The 18,998-nt window shown below is 38.3% G+C and overlaps 1 protein-coding gene across 2 annotated transcripts; it reads right to left on the reverse strand.

The window, feature by feature from the left end:
* Positions 1–1,529: 1,529 nt before the first annotated feature.
* DIO2 (iodothyronine deiodinase 2) lies at positions 1,530–18,559 on the reverse strand. Of its 2 annotated transcripts, none has more exons than XM_048949037.1 (2): positions 17,738–18,558; positions 1,530–6,712 (listed from the first exon to the last, which is right to left on the reverse strand). In XM_048949037.1, exons 1-2 carry the CDS (start codon positions 17,957–17,959, stop codon positions 6,095–6,097), a joined length of 840 nt encoding a protein of 279 aa, XP_048804994.1. In that variant the 5' UTR covers positions 17,960–18,558; the 3' UTR covers positions 1,530–6,094. The 2 variants fall into 2 exon arrangements, with proteins under 2 accessions (XP_048804994.1, XP_048804995.1); XM_048949038.1 differs by having other exon boundaries at positions 6,140–6,712; positions 17,738–18,559.
* Between the last annotated feature and the right edge of the window lie 439 nt (positions 18,560–18,998).

Below are 18,998 nucleotides of genomic sequence, written 5' to 3' on the forward strand. Positions count from 1 at the left end.
TTTCTTCTTGCTACCTCTTCTCTTATTTAACATAGTAGGCAACATCTTACCAGGAACTTCAATCCTTAAAGTATTCATATTTGATTTATATGATCTAGAATGGTTGTTTCTTTCCTAGTCTGGTGATGTAGTGAGGCCTTAAGGTTTTGACCAGGACCCTCACTCACATAAGGTATTTCCAGAAGAGAAAAAATTGATATAAAGGACAATTGATACAAAGGTGATAACATGTCAGCCAGATTATAGGAATGTTCACATAGCTTAAGTCTTCTATCAGTACCTTTGAGAATTATTTTTGTAACCTGAATTGGATAATGCAAAGAGATTTTTTGTTTTGTTTTCAATGGCACGTCCAGCATACCATAGTGAATTTTTCTGATCATGACACAAAGATGTAACATTTTCCATATCATTCCTGTTGGTTATTTCTTTTTATATTAATTCCTTATATTCACAAGTTATTTTCAGATATAAGGTCCTTTAAGGCTTACTGTTACAAAGGTGACAAAGAGGAGAAAAATTCTAAAATATAGCTTAAATCACAAAGTGAGTTCATTTCAGAAGTTGAGGACTTTCTTCTATTTACATTTTTCTTACCTGTGACAGTGATTTTAGGCACCTCAGTACAGAAAGGACATTGAGGTGCTGGAGCACATCCAAAGAAGGGAAACAAGGCTTGTGAAGGGCTTGGAGAATGTGCCCTATGAGGAGAGGCTGAAAGAACTGGGGCTGTTCAGTCTGGGGAAAGGAGGCTGAGGGAGACCTCACTGCTCTCTTCCTATATCTATAAGGTGCTTACAGTGAGAGCGGGGCTGGTCTCTTCTCACTGGTGACAGGACGAGGGGAAATGACCTCAAGTTGCACCAGAGAAAGTTTAGGTTGGATATCTGGAAACACTTCTTTACAGAAAGGGTTGTTAAGCACTGGAATAGGCTCCCCAGGGAGGTGGTTGAGTCACCATCTGTGGATGGGTTTAAAAACCGTTTGGATGTGGTGCTCAGGGATGTGATTTAGCAGAAGGTTGTTGGAGTCAGGGTAGTATGGTCAGGTCATGGTTGGACTCAATGGTCTTTAAGGTCTTTTCCAACCTGAGTGATTCTATGATTCTATGATTTTATTTTTCACATAAGTTTGCAGTTCATTTTTTTTTTTCTATGTTCATTGAAGTGGAAGCTGCATGTGTAACAATTGCATTCACGAGAAATTTGACCGAGTTTTGTGTGCTATATGAGCATTTTTATGCTTTTTTCAAGAACACACAATTTTTTAAAATACTGTAATTCCATGCAGACTCAATTGCTGTTCGAGTATCCCAATTTCTGTCTTAAATAAGGAAAACATAAGTCTCAGCATTTATGTAGGGATTTGCTCATATTGCTTGCAATCAAATCAGGGTGATGAACAATGTTATTAAATATTTTTTTTAAGTTTCCCTGGTCAAATATTAATTCCACTGCACATTAATAACAAACACTAGAATAAAAAGACATAGAAGAGATACATTTTTGTTTATAGTTTATTATAATATGAGAAAAAAACAATAAAAGAAATCAAGAAAACATATTTCATGGAGCACCATACTGTAACAAAATTTTGCTGGTTCTCCTATAAAGTGTATTTTTAACATTTAAACAATGACACACATAATCAATACACACAGGCATCTACACCCCAGAAATGTTAATGGCTCTAAAGAGACTCCCCTCCTTTCAAACACAGAGACACTAAGGTGCACAGAGGAGTGCCAGTGTAAAAGCATCTGAACACCAACTGAGTCAATTACTCTTTTGTTAGTGCTCTTCATAAACACACAAGCATTCAGGTTTCACCCCAGTCTCTCTTCTTTGAAATCTCTGCATTGGGTCCATAAGTAACTGAACATGGATCCAGCACTGACATGGTGTAGAATTAAACAAAACTGGCCAGTATTCCCTACCTGATACCTCTTATTGCTTTGGTTATAGTACTGAATGAAAGTCTGAACCATTAAACCTATACTCCACATCACAGAAAAGCCACTTTCACACCTACAGAAACATAACCTCCATCCCCGCACACCTCACTGATACCTTTCTGAGAAGCTTTAAGGATTTTTCCACCAAGATCACCTTCATACAAATGGTAGCATTTTCTAAGTGTTCAGACAGTTGTCTAACAACATGTTTTGGAATATCATTCCTTCTTTTTAAAGGACAGGGTATGCTTTTCCTGCTGCCTTAAATTTATGTCATTGTCTACACAAGCAACAGCAAAATGCTACGGTTTTCTGTACAAAATGTTTTACATTCATTTTATACAGTGCTAAGTAATGATGCTAAGCACAGAACAACGTAGAATGATAGTCCAGAATGGCTATTTACCTTGCTCAAAAAGAAAAAGTACTGGAAGATTCCCATACTAATATTGAGGTACATTATTAGAGCCTCTATTACAAACACTAGTCTTCCAGAATACTTTCAGGCACCTATTTGGCAAGCGATTGCTCAATAAGTATGTCGCACTGATGCACCTTGGGTACTGTGGTTTAGTGCTCTCAAACAGTGAGAGTAAAAGTAAATCCAACCTCATAGTAGACTAGACTAATGATGAAACAGGATGCTAACAGGGTAGCAAACTTTCTGCCTGGATACAAAATTGCCCACAGTTACCTGACAATTTCATGTATCTGATATGCCTCCTCTTTCATCAACTACAGAAAATGTATAAAACTTAATTTCAAACCTTTCCTGTATGATATTTCAGTCTTGTCAAGAAAAAGTTGAAGACCTTGTGTGTCTATCATACACTTACAGAACATATTTTTTACCCTAAGCCTGTTTCTTTTTGAAATATTTCCCTTGCTTACTGACTGCAAAATTTCTGGGGAAATTTAAGCATTCACAAAACCTATTTCTGTCTTGATATTCATTGAGGCTGAACCATCTTTAAATTTTGGGCTGAGTAAAGCATTCATGTTGCCAAGAAAGAAATTAAGTTATTGTGTATTTTTTCTTGTGGAAAATCCTTGTGGATTTCCCATTTGGAGCAGCCAATTTTATAATTCTTTTATACTGTGTGATCAACAGACATCTATGAATAGCAAGATACTGCACTAAGGCAAAATAACAGAAATCCGAAAGGAAAAAGAAAATGGACTTGAAAATTAACTGGAACTTTAGGTACACAAAGAGGTATTAACTAATTGAATAACTAAGTCAGACTCCCTTCTCCAAGCTAAAGGTATGTTTTAACAGCTGTGCTAACCATTTCCCAGATAAACAGTTGAGATTTCATCTATATGATGAGGAAGAGAAGACAGAAAGTAAAGACTTGCTACTTTGAGCTTTACAAAGGATATGGAGATTTATGGAGTTTCAGATAACTAAGAATATAATAAGAAAAAGATACTGTGCTGGGTACACCAATGCATGCTTTCACTTGGACTACTATCTGCAGCTCTACTCACCTGAGTAAAAGAACAGGGTAGCAAAAACAGAAGATTCAAGAAAAAGCAAAGAATATGAACCTATACAAGAGTGTGACTTATTGTTTGGCTTAAGAAAAAATAAGCCAAATGTAAACCAATAGGTAAATTTCTATGTATAGAATGTAAGCACTGACATATAAAAGAAAACTTGGGATCATTGTTTTTTATACCTTTCTAACATACAAGAGCAGGAGATAAGAATGACATCTGAGCAGCTAATTCAAATCTTAAAATGAGGTTTGATTTTAGAATAAGTACTTTGAGAAATAGCTAGGTCTCATAATTTTGGATTAGCCTCTCATAGAGATAAGGAGACATCAGTGATCACATTAGATATGACAAAACCAATAACACCTGAAAATAACAAAAATTCCAGAAGAAATTATTGCACCTTCACCTGAAGTCAGAGGTGGGACACTAGGTTAAATAAATCAAGGAGTTTGACTATGTCACTACTTTTATAATATTAGGTTTTAAAAGTTCAGTGATATACCCACATTTAGGCGTGAGGACGAATAACGATCTTTCACTCTGAGCAATAAGTTACAGTAACATTAATTAATGGAAGGACAGAATGATTAGTATTATTACTGGCCTTAGACACCGCTTATACCACTTGTATACATACATATGCATACATACAAACATACAATGCATATTTATGTGCATACATACATGTATACATAAACACACACATACTCTTTCTGAGAAACTAGGCTCACCAAAAGGCCTGAAGAGCATTCTGTATACCCTTCTTCTGATGCACTTTGCCAGGTCGTATAAGCATGTTTATCTTCAATGGTCTCCAGAAGAAAACATAAGAAAGGGAAGTTTGAACCAGAAAATGGTAGAAATCACTCATGTTACTGTCATTACTTTAGACCTGTACTTGAAAATACATTTCCAAAGGCCTTCTTAATTGGCTAACTTGACCGAAAACCAAGCAAAAAGAAATATACAACATTAAAGAGATGTTCTAAAAATAAAAATATTTATGCATTTTTTGTTCTTTCATATGTTAGTACTAATACATCATCTTCCTCATAGTTGGCAGGTTGAGAAATTAAAGGAACTAATTTGATTTTTACCCTGTTTACCTGTTACTTGTTTCTGTCAAAGCTGAGAAAATACTTGATAGTCCATCTCCTCTTATGAGCTTTCATGTCTAAGCTCTAACAGCTCATTGTAAACATGTCCTTTTATCAGGCTCAATGAAAACATTTTAGTTTTTAGTATATGTAAATTTAATGTGTACTCTAAATTGACATCGTCTCTTAAAACATAATTGAAATATTCCTCAAACCCATTCCTATGAAAATTCTGCCATTTTTCACACTTTCACGTTTATTCACACTGTTTGTCCTCCCTGTTTTTCTGAGAAGACTCTTGAGAGCACTGGTGAAACAAACACAGACTACTGTCTCATCCATGAGCAGTTCATTAATTTTGAGGTGCAAACTACTTAACTTTCAGCTAAACTAATCTAGTTATAAAATAATTGCAAGTATCTAATACAGCAAAAATCAGTTTGGCTACATTTAACAGGTTAAGGGACAGATAGTTTTTCATTTCAGTGAGGTAAAGTATGTTGTATAAAAGATCCCCCATCCCCAAAATGCATCTGTGTGGTCATTAACTCAAATAAAAATAAAACTAAAATTAAAACAACAACAAAAAAAAAGAGAGAGAGAGAAATAAGTTATTTTTAAAAAATCTAAAAATGAAGCAACCTTTAAATTTAATTCTAGACAGAAAGAGTTCGAGGGGGAATAGAAAGAGAGAGAATGAGAGAATATTGACAAATGCATGCTGCTGCCAGCTCTGAGAACCAGGAGATGGCATCAACTGAATTTTACCTCGTGATACCAATACTATATGGCTCTTGTTGTGTTGTTACAAATAGTCCAAGTTTTTAGTTTTCAATGTGGATCATAATGGGTTTAATTGATCACCTTTTTCTTTTTGGTACAACTTCAAAGATTTAAATATCTCTCTCAGCAGGCATAGACCTACCTATTGGATGCAAACATATAGATAGAATTGCATCATTAATATGCTGTGCAGAGACGTCCACAGAGAGTACAAATACCAGCATACGATGTTTCATCTTGATCATGTGCATGCACAATGCTTTGCATGATGGTTCGCTTAGTCTCTAAACAAGAAAATCTTTACCATGAGAGGAATGCCACACTCGACTGCATTTCTATGCAAAGTCATTGCAAGACCCTGGTTCCTTCAAAATTGCTTGCGTTGGCCACAGGAAAATGAAGAAATGCTATTGATGAAATGCACAGCATTTCCCTTCCACTGACTGTCTTCCAGGCAGCAAGGCTTCCAGCTCACCCCACCATCGACGCTTCGCAAGATGGGTTCCTCCAGGAGACAAATCTTACCTCATCTCTCTTCCTGCACACCAGCAGCATGTTTCCTCTAGAGCCTCTTCACCTTTTGTGTCCCATAGGGAGTGCAGGAGTGGGATTCTTATCTTGCAATAATGGTTATGTGAGTTTGTTCATCATTTTCTTTTCCTAGTTCAACTTTGTTATCAATTGTGTTCTCCTGCAATGATCTGAAAGGCCTTATTCAAGCCAGCATATATTTTCCTTAATTCCCTTTTACATCACCTTAACGGGACACATCTGTTGACATATTTTCTGAAGAGAATGGATTTCATCTTTTGCTGAAGTTTTGCTCCAACCAAAGACGAACCTCCTGAAGATTGTAGAAAAAGGGGCCTTTACCTCCCAGGTAGGCAATTTTTTGTCTCTGCACAATGCATACTCGCTCAAATGAAACCCCATAGGCCACATTGGCATTGTTGTCCATGCAGTCAGCCACTACTTGGCACTGAGGTGGCAAGGAGAAGTGTTCCAGGAGTTGGTAAGCAGCTGCACATCGATCTTCCTGATTTCTGTGCTTCTTAACTTCAAAGGAAGAGGGGGAGATACCAGGAGCAGCCCAGCCATCTGACGGATGAGCCTCATCGATGTAGACCAACAGAAAGTCAGCCACACCAGAGAACTCTTCCACCAGCTTGCTGAAGGCAGACAGCTGGCTTGTGAACGGTGGTCAAGTAGCTGAGCCGAAATTAACAACCAGTGGCCGCTCAGAGTTGGCAAAATCCAGAAGATGGCACTTGGCCCCACAGTTACCACCAACACTCTTCCAGCTGCTACTGCTACCATCATTGCGCTTGGCTATGTGGATTACACTGGAATTTGGAGCTTCTCCTCCAAGTTTGACCTGACAACAGAACAAAGAATATTATAGAAAGTTAGCATAATTTCTTATCCAGTATCCTTTATGATTATTGTATTCAAATCAATAATTGCCTATTCAAATAGTACTGCAGTTGCCCACATGGGCACTAGCATGGGGATTCAGGATTTTTCAAGTCTTTAGAAGCATCAGCATCAAAAAGTTCATCTAGTCCACCCCTACTCACAGTACAGGAAAATGTGTCATTCTTGACATGTATACCACTGCATTATTGTTAGAAAATTGGTTCCTGGACCTGTTTTGTCCTGTCTACTATAAACATAGCCCTGTGAACTCTTTTATGTTTGCAGACTCTAAGTTGCCTAGAAGGTAGTAGATTACCTTCTATTTCTTCCAACTTTTTTCTGTGACAATTACTTCATTAGTTCCACAAGTTAAACCTGTATACATTCCAGATATTTTCTTTTTCCATCATAACTGCTTTGGAAAAACAGTAAACTATTGACTAAGAGTTAGCTAATGAGCTGTTGTAGTGCCTAGGTTTCATTTTTCAGCTTTCTAGATTTTCCTCATCATAGACATGTGTACTTCACAGCCCAGCCTGAATTTAGTGCTTTGCACTCATCTCCATTGATTAGCATCCCATATTTCTGATTCTTCAGAATCATTCTGCATTAAATTCCTGATCTTCATAGCATATGTTGTGCCCCCCAACTTTGATAAATTGGAAGATTTTATATATGTGTTCTCTTCCATCCTGCAGTCCAAAAATGAAAATACTCAGAGTAGCAAACAGAAGAGACATCTCTGCAGACACACACTGAACACATTATTCTGTTTTGACAGTGGATCGCTGATAACAGCGCTCTTCAAATCACTCAATTAGTAATCAAGTGATTAATTCCCTTCTATTGCAGTGCTTCTCTAGAAGATTGAAAGAAAACAGCAAGAAAAGGGGAAAGTTTTGATGACAGCTCAAGTTAGATGAAGTAAAAGTTCACTGTTATCAGACCTAATCCCAGAAGTAATTCAGATCCAACAGGCAATTGTGAAATCCAGCAGCATTTGTCTGAAATTCCCTTCCTACAAAGACAGAACATTATCTCTCAGCTGGGACTGCCAGAATAAGGTAGTGCCTGCAGAGGGCTCCAAGATCCTTAGCTGATAACTACCGTGGAATCACAAAATCTTTCTACAGAAGACAATTAGCTTTAATGAATTCTGCCACAGCAATTCTTATGCATCTGCCTTTAACATCAAGCTCTAGTATAACTATGCAATTACCCTTTATTATTTCTCTGTTATTGTCTTTTCCTCCTGTTGATTATGTTTAAAAGTGTTGCTTCAAAGGATACATACAGGCCAAATTCTGAAGTTCTTAATTCTTCATTCACTTCCTTTTGAAGCCACGCTCCACATGAAATCAGTAGAAGTTAACTCTGAATGAGAACTACATAAAATGTGATTAAATTACTGAATTACAGTACATTTTTAATCTATATTACATTGTAGGGTATTCTGATGAGTCAGATATAGTAAGAAGCTGAGTTAACAGATGAATACTTAACAAATGTATTTGCTGCTCCACAAAGAGGCAAGTACCTTGTAGATACTGGATCCTGCATTTCTCCCAAGAATCCTGACTAAACTGGGCAAATCTGCAGTTATTCATGACTCCACATTATTTCATCCGAATAGCAACTGAATCAGAGTCTAACGAAAGCAGATTTTGTAAGACTCTCCTTTTAATGACACCAGAATTTACAATTACCTGAGAAAGTCCCACAGTATGCTGGTGCAGAATATAAATATCATTTCCACTATTTTCTGTGGAGCAAACGGAGATGCAAATGTGATGCCATGTACTCAAAGCTCAGCTAGAGAGAGAACAATGGAAATAAAAGTACCCAAGACCCTTGAATTTATTCAGGTCAAGCATGTAGTGATGACACCTCTGGAAATAGATGTGCAGCTGCACTTCAGCCAAGGGTAGTAAGTGCTGCCTCAGGAAAGCACAGCCCTCCATCTCCCCTGTGCATCATGCACTGTCTGCTAGAGCCATGGTAAGTTAAAAAAAGGCTTGGAAACGAGCAAATCTTGAAATAAATGATTTTAAGATCTGTTGTGTGAGTGGGTTCTCTATTGAACTCAAGGAAGGAAAAAGGCTGTATTTCAATTCTTCTCAATAGAATAAATCATCTCTCTGGAGAGGCAGGTTCAGACACTCAGGCTTTAGTGTTTCTCCGTGTTACAAGAGACTCAACTCGCAGCATCTAAGAGGTGCTATACTTACTTCATTACAGGTAGTAAATACTCTTCTGCAGAGCTGTTGAACATTTCATTTCTCTCTACCATTATATGCAATAAGATAGGTAAAGCAGAAGTCTATATGGTAAAGATCAGATATAAGCAAAAAATACACAGGTCAAGATCATCTGTAAATGATCCTATCATTCTAAGGGTTGCATTCATCCACAAGCCAGATAGACAGTTCCACAGTTTAAGCTGACAATTTCCAAAAAATAACATCTGCACGAACTCTAGATTCCCCTTACCTAGAAAGCTTAACCATTCATACACTACAAAGCAATTGATTTTTCAAGGCTGAGTTGCCCAAAATCTATCTTTTGAGCAAAGTATGACAAGTGCTGCTGTGTGTGCTGCTGCACCCACTCACTGGATGAATAATGGACCTCAGTATTAAAGAGCATGTGCTCAATCAGTCAAGGAAAAGAAGTAATTACATGTGATTTGTCTCATAAATCACAATTGAACAACACACTTTCAATTTCTGTTATATGCCAGCACTTTTCAAAGGAGAAGAAAATAAAGGTAAAAAGGACAGAAGCAAGTACAACTGAGCAGCAAACAGAGTTACTCAGGAGACAAACTTTTGAGCAAACTGTTTCTCTGACTCTTCAGATTCTATTTTGACAACGCTATTATGACCAAAAATACTCTAACCAATACTAAAATCTTTAACTGAGAAACCACAGTCTTTTCCTTAATCATATTTGTGCAGAAAAAGAGGCTAAATATTTTAAGTTCCTCATTACCAACTCTTTGCTCAGGCCTACCAAATGGTTCTTTTCCTAGGGAAGTCTGCAAACCATGAAAGAACAGACTAACAAAACAACTCCAATTGAGCACCAACGTATGAATGCAACGTTATTCATACAACGTATGAATTCAACTACTATTTAACAGTGATTCCAACAACTGTAATGCATTTCACTCTTCTCCAACAATGCATGCTTGTGTCCCACCTACCATATTTCTTACTGTCAAAAAATAGGTAGATTTAGGAAATTAGGTAGAAATATATCATCTGCCACCTTACAACAGTTTCTCTTCATTTCCCACAGCCACGAAGTGAGTCTCATGGCCGTAGGTTACCTATCGTGTTAATTTTTGTTTCTAGGAGTGCTTGTGTTGTTTATTTTTTCCTCTTAATGAGACATCCTTGCCAAGAGGACATTCACAAGGCATTTTCTGCTCTTGTAGAAGAGTAATTAGGTCGGTGCCTTGTTCCATGCCAGTGTCAGGCACTCCAAAAAACAGCCCTGCCCAGTCGTTAATGCTCAAACACAAGCAGCGGTATCTCCACTAATTGGTCTTGATGAAGTGCTGACGTTCCCAAAGGAACTCTTTATTTCACCAGGCTCGGGAACCGATTGACACAGGATGACAATATCATCCTTGCTGATCATCTGCATTGTGAGCTTGGTTGTCTTCTTTGTTGTTATTTATTGAAAGAAAAAATAGCTCTTGGAAAAGAAAATCAACACAATGGCAAAATAAACAAAAAAGCCATGTATTCAGCCAAACCGCTTTTGAAATCTTACACAAAGGCAGGCAAAATATATATTCTGAGAAACAAACTAGCAGAATATCCCTCACACGCAATCCAGCTATAATCACGTATTTATGTGTGTGACAATTCGAGCACTGAGCTGGAGCATTTTGGACAGCAGACAGAGGTGGAAACCAGGCCACCTGTTCCTGCAAAACACACATGGTAAGCCCAGCACGTGTGCAAGCCAGCCTGGCCCAAAAGAACTGACTCGCATAGTTAGGGTGAATTTTGTGTTTGCTTGAGAGCCCTGGTACTGCATCTCCACCTCTGAGTGCAGAGAGAGTAAAAGGGAGCAAGGCTGTTGATGTTTAACACGCAGACAGAAAAATGAAGGAGACTTAGGTGCAAGAAAGAAAACTCTGTTCATAAACTACAGGCTAAAAATAGTGCATACTGCTAGCTTTGTTGTTCATGCTCCACGAGAATAAAAAAAGGCCCATGGACAGAATATGACCTCTTCATTTACCTTTTCTGTTTTGTTGTTTTGCTTTTATCAGCATAACTCTTGAGATTTCGTTCCCCACATGAGAGATTTTCAAACAGTTTGGCAGACCCATTAGGCTGTGTCAAACCCCTAAAGAAAATAGGTGTTGCCAGACAATTAGCAGTCTGTGATATTAGCCATTTAAATATAGACGTGCTGTGCTTGGGACTGGAGTCCAGCAGTTGGTTATGAACTGAATCCCTGGAGTTTTTTGCTCTTTTTCATATTCCATGCTTTCCTTTGATTTGATTCCATTCAGCTTAGCAAAGCCTCCAAATAGCCTGATATTTCTCAGCACTTCATCCAAATAATAATCAGACTCTGGCTGCAGAATTATATATATTATTATTTTAGCTTTTTCTTCTTACATGTCTCAGAGTTTTGCAGTGGCTAAAATTTACTGGAAGTTCTTGTTTGGAGTAGTGTACAGGAATGGGAACTCTTCATTTATCATGGGGAGGTGGCAGTTTGCTTTAAGATACTTGAGTACCTGAACTGAGGAGCAGAGATTGTAATTTACTAGTGTTACTCCAGAGTCCAGAGTCTTTATTTAGGATCAGGTGTGTGAAGCTGAGGGAGGAAAGTGGGAGACAAATTAAAAGGTCACAGTCCGGATAAAAATAACTAGTCAAACAATGTCCTCTTTATTTAAAAACTGCCAGTCCCAGAAATAAGTATGCATGGCAAAAGGGAAGTACAAAGGAGCTTTTTGCCTTACATTCTCATAATGAAAATTCTATTTCCCCTGATCAGAGAGACTATAGCAATATTCCCTATAGTTTATGATCTCCTAAAGATGGGAGCACGGCCCATGACGTTGTGTCCTCTGGGGCAACCTTACTGATCCTTACCTAAAGATACCAGAGGCCTGCACTGACAGGTTGGTTAACCAGCACTGTCTGGGTAGCAGACACACAGGAGACATTTGACATTACTTTGAATGATTATTCATTCCTCAGCTTTAGCACTGTGTGAACTCACATAGTGATTTTGCTGGAGAGGCAGAGCTTAGGTGGAAGGACCAAGTGTAATTTTTTCTAATGATGCACAATAGCTAATTGTCATATATATCTTAAGGTCAAACTGGTGCTTCCAGAAAGTTTCACAAAAACATAAGCAGTCTTTTCAATCAGTTCAAGCAAGGATTTTTCCTACATAAGGGTAAAAGCAGGAAACTGTACAGATTTAGGAGACTGTTAGACCCTCAAAGTAAAGAGGGTAGGACTTGCATGCAGAGCAAGAGTCACCATGTTTCTTATCCTATCCTTTGTCTGCCTTGAATGTTTAAACTGCAAGCTCCTTGGTACAAACTCCCTGCTGCTCTTGTTTAGGACATCGTGTAGCACAATCACTCCCTGATCTAGGTTGGTCCCTAAACACTCTTACAATAAACACGATTAAATATTAATAAAAATGACAATGTTTTAATAATAAGGACAATGACAAGCCCAAATTCTGTAGAATTTATGTTCCAAACACTGCAGGAAAGGTTTTAATTGTGGATTTGTTTTGTTTTTCATTTCTTTCATGATTGTCTTTATTTGAAAATGTCAATGAAAACAATTCTGTTAACTCTGAAGATCATAAAGACAGTAAAAGCTTTTAAGACCACACAGTGTCTAGCCCTAAACCCTGAAACTACACAACACTCACCCTTCAGGAAAGCATTTATTTCACAATGCGGCTTTATGACTGCCAACTGCAGAGAATGACACTTCCTTACCTTAAAAAAAGTATATAAATTATGTCTTTCTTCCAATCAAAAAAGATCACCAAAAAGCAGAGAGATACTGGACAGCAAAAGAGCAAGTAAAAGACAAGTCTTTCTGTTACCTTCACATCCTTCTTTGCGATAACATTCACAGAATGCACTTAAAGTCTCAAAACTTGACCCTTCTTCATTCTGTCCTCTTTTGCGTACATTTTTTGGGCTTTTTCTAAACAATAAATGTGCCTGTTAGGCAGGCAGAAGTAGTGAAAAGTAATTTAACTGTGCCTTCCTGTAGTTAGGAAGGTCTCGATGGGCCTGGAGCAGAGGTGGGCCTGTGTTCTGAGGCTGGGACCTTCTGCCAGAACCCCCATCCCTGCTGAGCCTGCAATGCCAGCACTCACTGATGGCTCTTTCTAAAGGTAATGGAAAGTTGTACAACTATACATACATACATACCTGTAACCATTCCCTTATGAAGATACAACCCTGCCAATCATTTGAGTGCATCAGGAAGATGCCACTGAGAAAAAATTCCTGGCACAGGGCCTCCTCTTGACAAGCCACACTAAGATGCAGAATAGAAAGGATTTCCTGTAGGGTAGCCTTACAGATCTGTGTTGGGGACCAGAAACACAAACTGCATTGCTAAAACTAAGGTGTGGGGGGCAGAATGGCGAGGCCGGACTCTTTTCAGTGGTGAGCGGAGACAGGACAAGGGGAAATGGCCAGAAACTGGAGCATAGGAAGTTCCGCACAAACATGCGCAAGAACTTCTTTACGGTGAGGGTGACGGAGCACTGGAACAGGCTGCCCAGGGAGGTGGTAGAGTCTCCTTCTCTGGAGATGTTCAAGACCTGCCTGGATGCCTACCTGTGCGACCTACTATAGGGAACCTGCTTTGGCGGGGGGGTTGGACTCGATGATCTCTGGAGGTCCCTTCCAACCCCTACAATTCTGTGATTCTGTGATTCTGTGAAAACAGTAAGCTTGCATCAGGTACTGGAAAACAGCCCAGCGCAAGGCTTAACCATGGGCACTACTGCACTCATTTTAAAAACAGCTTAGATAACAATTTCTCACCTTTAGAATCATAGAAATGGGTTTCATACCAGTATTAAATGAAGCACAGAATTTACTAGGTGATAAAAATATATATTAAAGTAAATACAGTATTCTTTTCAAAACGTCTCTAGGTTTTCCTCTGAAAATTTCTAAGATACATAACACAGTGTATGTGCTATAGGCTGGAACAGATGCTTCACTGCATTTGTATAGATGAAACCATACAATTCATGCAGAAGGTATTCTAACACACTCCCAGAACTTTTGTTTTTACTCTCTTAGCAGAGGGTGTGCATGCACCCATATCTATATGTGTCTACAGGTATATACATGTGTATGTATATATATGTGGAGAAATGGAAGTGGACTGTCTTCTGTAAGAGCAAATTTATATCCATGCTTTGCATTTGTGCACACACCTATGTACAGATATAGAGACAGATACACATGTGCATATATATCTGTACACACAGAAAAATGTATGAATGTGTAACTACCTATACTAAGATGGATACAAGATACTTCAGGAGTCAATCATCTTGTTTTTTGTAGATGACAAAGCACAGCAGTAAATTTGAAAAATAATAGCTAAACAAAAGTAACACCCTTCCAGTTAAATAAAGTTAACATGATTTGTCTACTAGCTCTATTTATCTCTTACAACAACTAACTTGATCCTAATGACTCCCTTACTGTAATGTAAGACATGCTTGCCTCTTGGGAAAGGGTAGTGGGAGAAGGTTCCTTAAATTACAAAGATGTTCCGATGTGGACAATACCAGCACTGAGTGTGACAGATAATGAACTTCAGGGCTAAGGAAGTAAAAAGAGATATATTAATCTTTGATAAAATTCACATGAGAAATCAAAGATAAATAAGACCAATCACTTTTATTCTGGTTGGACACTAAAATGTAGGGAAAATAAATAAAATGTCATTAAAAGAAAATATAGAAAACATTCTATACTCAAAACATCAAACTGTGCATTGTTTGTCCACTGGGGATATTAAAATTTTCAGCTGTTGTTAAATAATCTTGTCTCTTAAATAAGTGTCTTAACCGAAAAATCATGTGTAGCCATACTTAGGAACAACAAAAAACAGAACAAAAGGAAGTTCAAATTTGGGTAAGATATTAAAGTTTTTCTGCAGGAGAAAATGCATCAGTGTCTTGTTTTCAAATATACTCCAGTTATTCACAAAAAATCTCTTGTACTCTAATTTCTAAACAAAGTCACTCAGTTCTGTGTGCTCAAGTCAGAACTCCTTTCTTAGAATAAATTCACTGTTAATCTAGAACCCAATATTTACCCACTGAATTTTCTCTGAAATGGCTTTCAGTAAATTTTCCAGCAAATACAAATAGACCATGAAGTACTTTTATGCAATATGCTGTGAAAAGTGCTCAGGAAGAATTCTGTGTAAGTCACACAAAACACAGTACAACCAAGTATAGTTACTGCCCTGATCCAGGCTTCTGCTAAGCTTTGGTCTACTTCATCCATCTTCAGTTCTGCTAATCTAGCCAAAAAGCTGTGATTATCTCATAAATATTCCGGAACAGAATGAGTTCAAGCACCTGCTTAAGTACTTTGCTAATACCTGGCTACAGCTAGAAAACTGAAGCAATAAGCAATAAAAGTTATGACACAGACTGCATTTAGCTTTACAATTTAGTATCTTGATTCCATAATATTTTCATTTCCTACCTTGGCTAAGATTAAGATATGAAAACTGGAAAGTATTTTTCAGGACTGAGAAAAATATATTTTAAGGAAAAGATGCTTCATGGGACAATCCAATATATGCCACTACTTCTCACATTTTTTATACTCTTATGTCACATAGAACATTGTACATTTCCTATTTTTTCACCTCTACCAACTTTTAGTAGAGATTACTCTCCTCCTTCAGCTAACATTGCTCCATTTATTTGTCACCTCTATAATTCGATCTCTACAATTATCAACCTCTCTGTATCAAACAGCATTTTCCAATAACTTTCTAGCCTTGTGGCCCATAATTCTGTGAAGTAAAAAGGACCCTTTCCATTATTTGTCAGTCAGTTAGTTTTGTCTTAAGGACAGCTGTCATGAATGCATTATTTACATTTTTTGGAATGAGGTGAGAAAATTTGGTTACATTTATACACATTTTTTCTGCTGAATTCATTCCAGGGACTGTAGAGATTGATTGGCGTGAGCAATCTATGTCATTTAATGATGATAAGGAAGATATCTAAGTTCAAGGTACGCATTTCATTGCCAACACCAAAAACAGCACAAAGCCCCCCTAACCACAGCTTCCATCGTTGACGCTAACAGTACTGAGGAAAATATAAAGTACTACTTTAAGAAAAGTACGGTTTTAAGCAAAACAAGACTGGAAATATTTCATGACTATGCGACTCCCTACCTCTCCACACCTTCTGCAGAACTTGGGCCACATACAGGTCAAAATTTTGGGAAGTGGAAATTTGGCTGTTTCAGAGTTGCACTGTTGACATCCTTGTGAGCCTTGTCCAAGTCATACATTAACTGTCCTGTCTTGCCTCATCTTTAAAATGGTAACAATAGTGTTCACCAACCCATTTAACAAGGCTGCTGAAAAATCTGCTTCTTAATGTTTGTGAAAAGACTAAAACCAGAAATTAGAAGGGATGGGAGAATAGTGAACTTCAGTATTCAGCATTACTTTATTTGGATAGCCAGCTGGCTGATTCCTAGTGTGGCAATAAGAGGTTGACCCATTTGGCAAAGACTAATGTTATTTATATTTGTCTTATACTGAAAATTAACATCTCTGTGGCTTTGGTTTCAGACTAAGCAGCTTGTATTTTGTATCAAAAAGCCAGCAATCACCAGCACCACCAGCTCTTCACTTCTTCAGGGAAGAGTAAATACTGAGAGGATGTGAAAAGGGGTCTAGGGGGTGAGAGGATACAAAAATAATTATTTCAAAAGATACAGAGCTATTGTTTGGAGAGGACCCCGATGACCTCATGACATCACTAGGTGTGTTAAATTAGAAGGTTTAAATAAGACAACACATTAACAGACTAAGTACTGTTTTGGAAGCCACAGGGCTCTGAATCCAGCTCTTCTACTTACTAACTGGGTGGCCTGTTCAAGAAATTTCATCTTTTTGTGTCCACTTTCTCAATATATAAAAGGGAGTTATAAGCACCACATCAGACCTGGGCAGTACCAATGGGTAATGTTTGTACAACACTTTAAAGGGGAAAAAAAAAACATGTTGCATAACTGCTATTAGCATTATTAACTTAAATCACCAGGCAGCTATCCCTCAGTCAGTCAAGTTCATTTTTAATCTCTGACACGTCCTCACTGCTTTCATCAGGAAAAAAGGCTCACTGTTTCACTCTATGCTCAGTTTTACTATTACCTGAATTCTTCCAATCTAAAAATTAATACATACCTAAGAGAAAACAGTGGTGTAATGACAAAGATTCAGTTTTATCTTTTACACTGATTAAAGCAATTCTATGTTAGGTAGAGAACATTTGATTATCTAGAGCTCTATCTCAAGATGCACTGTTTGCATAATGCTTGAGGATCTCACATGGCAAACGATTGACAACTTAAAAAGCATTTAGAACGTTGTACAATTACTCTTATGTGCAGATCTCAAAGTACTTTATAAACATTATTATTTGCACTGGCAGGGAAACTGAGGCACGGCTAAGTGATATGGCAGAGGCTGTACAGAATGAGTGGCAAATAAGAGCCAGCAGCTCTGCAGACTCTCAGCTCCAAACTACAAGCACTGCTCCCTTCTACTTTTACCTCTCCCACCAAACTTAACTTCAAACAGGGAACTCTGTGCAGTGCACGGTGTAATTCCCTTCTTTGCTGGCAACAGGGATGCCCAGCGCAGCTGCCCACCCCACCGTGCCGGTGCCGACCCGCACCCACCTGCTTGTAGGCGTCCAGGAGGAAGCTGTTCCAGACGCAGCGCAGCCCCTCCGAGGTCAGCATCCTCCGCCACTCACCGCGCGCAGACTTAGAGCGGCTCAGAAACAGCACCATGTGCTTCAGGAGGATCACAGAGTCATACAGCGCAAGGAAGAGGCAATTGGAGAAAAAAACCGGCAAGATCTGAAGCGTGATCAGCAAATCCACACTTAACAGACCCATCTTCCTTGCTGCTTCTCTTCTGCCCGATGAATTCAGCTCCGTTTTTTGCCCCGTGCTCTCATTTACAGAAGTAAAGTAAAAAGCTTGTTAAAAGCCTCATTAACCTCTCTGCGTCTCATTCTTCAAAATGAGCAGAGATGGTTAAATATGAGCAAGCTGGTTAAAACCATAACTGCATGATAGTCGTTCAACTCAAAGCTGCTTAATTTTCAGAAAACTAAGATGTTAACAGAAATTCTTCCCTTAACTAGGAGATCTCCTGATTTTGCTGAAGAGAGAGGCAGCTGTGCTTCCAGCTCCCTGCAGATACCAAATTTAAGCTGAGATTGTTAATTGTTAACTTTCCAGCGCTATCCCATTGTTTCTCAGCTATTTAAGCACTGAACAGACCTCCCACTCCTGTGTCAGTAAAGCTAGCTACCAGGTGCTACAACACATTTGTTAAAAAAGGTTTATGGACATGCAAACTTTCTGTTCCTTACTCCCTTCCTCCTCCCTCTCTTCCCCCCCCTCCCTCTCTCCGTTCCTGCCTTCCTCCTCTCGCCCTGTCTCTTGCTATCTGCCTATGGTGCAAAGTGCTTTCTCCTCTGGAGTTCTTGCTTGCTTCCCTGAAGCCTTTTATACATTCCCTGGCTAATTGCTGCAATAGAGAAATGAAACCCTAATCTTAGCAAAGATCTTGACGTCAATGTAAAAGAGGGCTTTACTTTGGCCAGGACTGCAGTGAATAGAAAAGTGAAATTCTCAAAACTTTTTTTTTTTTTTTTTAAGAGACAGACAGCAAGGGTGGAACGCCGCTTTGCTTTGAAAAGGAAAGAGGAAAAAAAAAAAACAATATGCTTCTGACTGCTCTTAAGAAATGCTTTCAAATTTTGGAAAAGGTATTTTCATGTGACGTGGAAAGTGACACGGCAACACAGGCTGCTATTGTGGATGTTGGTTTTTTTTCTCATGGCTGTTTTTTTCTTTGCCCTTTTGTCTTTTCCAGGAAGGTATGTGAGGTGATGCATCCCAAGAAAGGGCATATTTATGTACATTT

Source organism: Lagopus muta, chromosome 6, assembly GCF_023343835.1.
Source record: "Lagopus muta isolate bLagMut1 chromosome 6, bLagMut1 primary, whole genome shotgun sequence".
Taxonomy (NCBI): domain Eukaryota; kingdom Metazoa; phylum Chordata; class Aves; order Galliformes; family Phasianidae; genus Lagopus; species Lagopus muta.